Here is a 6,184-nt window from a genome sequence, read left to right on the forward strand (position 1 = left end):
GTCTTTTTTGGTGTTGTTAAATTCGCCCCTTATGGACGACCATCGCAGCCAGCGATAACAAATTTTATTTCGCACTTTTTGAGCTGATATTTGCAAAAATTTTGTGGTTCCTTGTCTGCCGGAATAAAACAAAGTTTGCAGATTTTTGTGCGAAGTGGTTCCTTGTCTGCCGGAACAAATACAAATTAATTTGGAAATAAATAAAGTGGTTCCTTGCCTGCCGGAACATAAAATAATTGTTTGAAGATTTCCAAAAGTGGTTCCTTGCCTGCCGGAACATAAAATACATTTTTTAAAAATATTTAAAGTGGTTCCTTGTCTGCCGGAACAAATAAAATTAAATCTGAAATATTTTAAAGTGGTTCCCTTTCTGCCGGAACAAATAAAAATATATTTAAAACATTTTGGTGCTTATTTGCTGTGATTTTTATGAGATTTTGTGTGCTCTTTGAGAAACGCTTGTGATTATTTGTGGTTCATAATGCATCGCTCCCCAGCAAGAAAAAGCCAGCGATTACAGACAACAATGAGCCAGCCTAGTAGTGGTTCCTCGCCTGCCGGAACAAAAATTGTTTCTCAACAAGTGGCTCCATCGGTCGCCGGAGTTTCTTCTTTGCCTGCCAGTTCCCATGTCGCCGGAACATCTTTGGCTCCCTCCGCCGCTGGAGTGCCTCCACAAAACGTAAGTACCATTGACGTCACAACAAATCAACCAATTGTAATTGCTCCTTCTGTCGCCGGAGTGCCTACAAGTTCCACCGCCGCCGGAACAACTTATGCCATAGCTACCACAGTTGCCAATGTTCAACATAACCAACAAAATTTTGCTGAAAATAATTTAAGCTCTTCTGCACAGCTTAATTTGGAAGGCCTTCAAAGTCAGATCAACATTCTTCAGGCCCAGATGTTAAATGCCCAGCGAGCGTTGTCGATTGCCACAAACGCTAATTCGACGCCGAGTTCTTCAGCCGCCATGCCACAGCCATCCAATATGGCGCCGCCAGTAACGGGTACCAGCGAAGTCAACGTTGACAATTCTGCCTCAGCCAACGTTGACTGCACTGAACGTCGTACGCCATTTTCTTCGGTAAGCTGCAATGAAAATAATTTTTCGAATTTGTGTGGAAGTCAACCGTTGCCGCCAAATTTCCGATTGTCTCAAAATGGTGGTTCGTTATTGATGCATCGAAAAATTTATGATTTACCGGATTTTAGTGGCTCGCCTGAAGATTGGCCCATGTTCTCAACGGCTTTTAATCAATCGACTGCTGTTTATAATTATAATAATTTTGAAAATTGTTTAAGGCTCCAAAAAGCTTTGAAGGGTGATGCCCGTGAATGTGTGAAGTCGTTGCTGATCCATGCAGATAACGTGAGTATGGTTATGGAACAATTGTGTTTTCAATATGGTCGCCCAGAGATGCTTATTCGTTGCCAGCTACAACAAGTGAAAGAAATTTCGCCCATTAGTGAAAATGCTGTGGATAAACTTGTGCCCTTTGCTGTTAAAGTGCGGAATCTTGCCGCCTTTTTGGAAACTGCTAATGGACAACAGCATTTAGCTAATCCAACATTAATGGAAGAATTGGTCGGAAAGCTTCCAATGAGTAAACGAATGGAGTGGGCCCGCTGTGCCTCAACAATAAAACCATACCCAACTATTTTAGATTTTAGCAAATGGCTCAAAGATGTTGCTGATTTGGTAAGAATGGTGCAAACTACAAGTGGAAATCGTCAAAATAATGAACCCAAAAGAAAAGTTGTCCTTCATGCTGCTGATGGTCAACGTAAACAACAAGAATGCCCTATGTGCCAGGCAAATCATAAAATATTTGATTGTAGAAAATTTGGTTCATTAAGTGTGCCTAATCGTTGGAGTGAAGTGAAAAAAATGAGGTTATGTTTTTCGTGTCTGGGTAGTGGACATTCGAGTAGATTTTGCCGTTATCGAAAGACGTGTCCCGTGGATGGTTGTCTAAGAAAACATAACAAATTATTACATGATGTCAAAATTAATGATGGTGGAAATAATACGCTTTCGTCTGAGTCGCCTGCTCCAAGTGGTTCCACAAATGAAAATGAGTCTGTTCTTAGCTGTGTGTCTAAAGCTGCAGATAAAGGTGTGTTGTTGTTCCGAGTGGTGCCAATTGAGCTTTATGGTCCCAGTAACAAAATTGAAACCTATGCGTTGTTGGATGAAGGTTCATCGGTTACTATGGTGGACAGCTCCTTGGTGAAGAAACTTGGTCTTCAGGGGCATCAAAGTCAATTGAATTTGAATTGGTATGCTGGTAAGGCATCACAAGAAACGGCAACAGTGGTTGATATGCACATAAGTGGAATTGGTAAGCAGAGAAAATATGCCTTGCTAAACGTTTATGGAGTTTCAAATTTAAAATTGCCGGCCCAAAGCTTCAATATGGATTTAAGTCGCCATCCTGGTTTGCCCATTAAATTATATAATGATGTTGTTCCCAAAGTTCTGATTGGATTCGATCATTCTCATCTGGGACTTCCTGATGAAATTGTGTCTCTGGATGAAAATGGTCCATATGCTGCTAACACCCCATTAGGATGGGTCGTATTTGGGAAAATGATGGGTAAGCAATCTAGCGAAAATTTGTGTCTTTTGTCAGTTCAGCCAGAGCAAAGACTCTATGACTTAGTGGCAAATTATTTTGAAACGGAGAATTTTGGTGTGAAGTTATTGCCGGTCATAGAATCAAAGGATGACTTACGGGCTCGGAAAATTATGAACGAAACTACAGTTAAGATTGATGGTAGATTCCAAACTCGGCTCTTGTGGCGTGAAGATGATGTTGTGTTGCCTGATAGCTACTCCATGGCTCTAAATAGACTTGTTGGTATTGAGCGAAAGATGAATAGAAGTCCTGAATTTGGTGCTGCCTACAAATCCATCATGAGGGATTATTTGTCCAAGAGGTATGTACGTAAATTGTCGCCTATTGAAGCTGCTGATTTGTGCCCCAGGACTTGGTATCTTCCGCATTTTGGAGTGATTAATCCTAATAAGCCAGGAAAAATTCGTTTAGTGTTTGATGCTGCCGCAACTGTTGAAGGTGTTTCCCTGAATTCTAAACTGCTAAAAGGCCCGCAGCAATATAAGCCTCTGCCATCCGTTTTATTTAATTTTCGAGTTGGTGCTGTAGCAGTGTGTGGGGACATCAAAGAAATGTTTCACCAAGTTATTGTAGCTCCTGAAGATAGATGCTCTCAAAGATTTCTTTGGCGTGAAGACACTAGAGAACCACCTGATTCTTATGAAATGCTAGTCATGACTTTTGGTGCTGCTTGCTCGCCTTGTGTAGCCCATTATGTCAAAGAAACAAATGCCCTAAGCTATCGTGATAAATATCCTCGTGCAGTGAAGTCGATTGTTAATCATCATTATGTAGATGATTTTGTGGATAGTTTTCCGACGCAAGCAAGGGCCATTGAGATTGCCAAACAAGTGCGCGACATTCATAAATCAGCTGGGTTTGAACTACGTAATTTTTCATCGAACTCTTCTAAAGTAATTGTGGCTCTTAAAGGTACAGTGGAAAGTCCGGTGAATTTTTCCAGCGATGTCAACCAGCTACAATCAGAGAAGATACTTGGTATGTATTGGCAACCTAAAGATGATACTTTCAGGTTCAATTTGAAGTTCCACAACGTGAATGCTGATGTTATAGAAGGTATGAGGTGTCCAACAAAACGCGAGCTTTTAAGTGTGGTTATGTCCGTTTTTGATCCACTTGGTTTCCTGAGCTACTACATGATAACGGCAAAGTTACTGATGCGTGAAGTTTGGAGACACAATATACGATGGGATGATGCATTGCCCGGAGAATTAAACGAGATGTGGAATAATTGGCGCCAAGAGCTACAAAATGTCATCCATGTTAAAGTGCCTCGATTTTATTTTAGAAATGGTGTTCCTTCTCGCCTGGAACTACATATTTTTGTCGACGCTAGTGAAGATGCATTTGGTGCCGTGTCATACTGGAGGTCTATAAATGCTGATAATAAAATTGAAGTGACTTTTGTAGCTGCAAAAACTAGATGTGCTCCTCTGAAAGCAATGAGTATTCCTCGGCTCGAACTTCAGGCTGCTGTATTGGGTACTCGTTTGATGGGTACAATTTTGAAGGAACATTCCATTAAGGTATCAAGAATCGTTTGCTGGAGTGATTCAACCACCGTAGTTAGTTGGATTGGATCTGAAAGCCGAAGATATAAACCCTTTGTTGCCCATAGAATTACTGAGATTCTTGATTCTACTAGCCCAGCAGATTGGAGATGGCTGCCAACAAATCTTAATGTTGCCGATGAAACTACAAGAATGAAAAGCCAGGTTAATTTTTCAGATGATTGCCGCTGGTTTACGGGACCTAAATTTCTATACGAATATGAAGATGAATGGCCAAAAACGCAAGAAATACCTACTTGTAGCCTATACACTGAAGAACTTCGTCCCAAATTTGCTTTGCTGGTAAATACCCCTGTTGTTTTTGAATTCGATAGATTTTCATCATATTTGAAATTAAAACGTACGATTGCCTGGGTGTTACGTTTTATAAATCGTTGCCAAAAGAAGATTGGTCCTGAAGAAGGAAATGGTTTAACTACTGCAGAGTTAAAAAGTGCTGACATTTGTCTTTGCCGTCAAGCCCAACGAGAAAAATTTAGCGCTGAAATTGAAATTATTAAAAATGAAGGTACTTTGCCCAAAAGTAGTGAGTTGTATGCCCTGACTCCATATATGGATGAAAATTCATTACTTCGAGTTTATGGTCGTGTGGATGCAGCTAGTTGGTTACCATTGGATATAAGGCGTCCGATTATATTACCGTCGTTTCATCCTTTCACCGAGTTGTTTGTGGCCCATGTACACGAAAAAATGAAACATCAACATTTTGAAGCTACAGTTTGTGAAATTCGAAGATCATTTTGGATTCCCCGCCTTAGAAAAATTTTACGTAAGCGTGTTTCTAATTGTTTTATTTGCAGATTTCGTCGTACATTGCCGGTGCCACCACTTATGGGTTCTTTGCCAAAAGACAGATTGACGCCATATATTCGTCCATTTTCCTACACTGGATTGGACTACTTTGGTCCAGTTATTGTAACCGTTGGTCGTCGCCATGAAAAACGTTGGGTGGCCTGACCATAAGGGCCATTACTTGCCTGACCATAAGGGCCATTCATTTGGAAGTCGCTTTCGATTTGTCAACCGATGCGTGTATTCTTGCCATACGCAATTTTATAAATCGACGTGGCCTGCCTACAAGACTGAGGAGCGATAATGGTACAAATTTTGTTGGTGCTGATAAAGTTGCCAAGAGGTTCAGTGAAGTATTTGATGTGGCTCAAATTCAAGATGAACTTACATCTAAAGGTATAGATTGGCAGTTTAATTGTCCACATAATCCTGCAGAAGGTGGTATATGGGAACGGATGGTCCAATGTGTAAAGCGTGTGTTGCAGTCAACTTTGAAAGAATCCGCCCCTCGTGAACACACACTGCAAAGTTTCCTGATTGAAGCGGAAAATATTGTGAATTCCCGTCCGTTGACACACTTGCCGTTGAGCCACGAAGATGAAGAACCACTAACGCCTAATCATTTTTTGTTGGGTTGCCCTAATACAACACAAACTCCTGCCGGAGCAAAAGACGAACAGCCTGTTGTAGTAAAAAAGCAGTGGCGCATTTCCCGTCAGCTACGTGATCATTTCTGGAACAGGTGGATAAAAGAATATTTGCCCACGTTGACTAGACGCTCCAAATGGTGTCAACGTACGAAGCCTATTGCTATTGGTGATTTGGTTCTAATTTGCTATCCAGCCGTGTCCCGTAGAGATTGGAAGCGAGGCAGAGTGGAAGAGGTGTTTATAGGTAGAGATGGTGTTATTCGTCGTGCTGATGTACGTACTAGTACAGGAATACTAAAGCGACCTGTTTCCAAGCTTGCTGTCCTTGATTTGGAGTAGTGAATCGTAGCCGATCCACGGGGGTGGGGATGTCGCCGAATGGCTCATAAGCGAGCTGAAATTTTATTATTTGTCTTTGTATAATTTTGTCATTGTATAATTTTGTAATTCATTTAAAATATTTATTTGAAGTTATATGGCGTCCTGTGAGCCGCCTTAATGTTTTGTTTATTTGTCTTATTTACCTATT

The 6,184-nt window shown here is 40.9% G+C and overlaps 1 protein-coding gene across 1 annotated transcript; it reads left to right on the forward strand.

Annotated features, from left to right (window-relative positions):
* The first annotated feature begins 526 nt into the window (after positions 1-526).
* Positions 527-5,170, forward strand: LOC135951925 (uncharacterized). Its single transcript, XM_065501677.1, has one exon. The coding sequence runs from the start codon at positions 527-529 to the stop codon at positions 5,168-5,170; it is 4,644 nt and encodes a 1,547-aa protein (XP_065357749.1).
* Positions 5,171-6,184: the final 1,014 nt, after the last annotated feature.

The sequence above is a fragment of the Calliphora vicina genome, chromosome 1 (assembly GCF_958450345.1).
Source record: "Calliphora vicina chromosome 1, idCalVici1.1, whole genome shotgun sequence".
Taxonomy (NCBI): Eukaryota; Metazoa; Arthropoda; class Insecta; order Diptera; family Calliphoridae; genus Calliphora; species Calliphora vicina.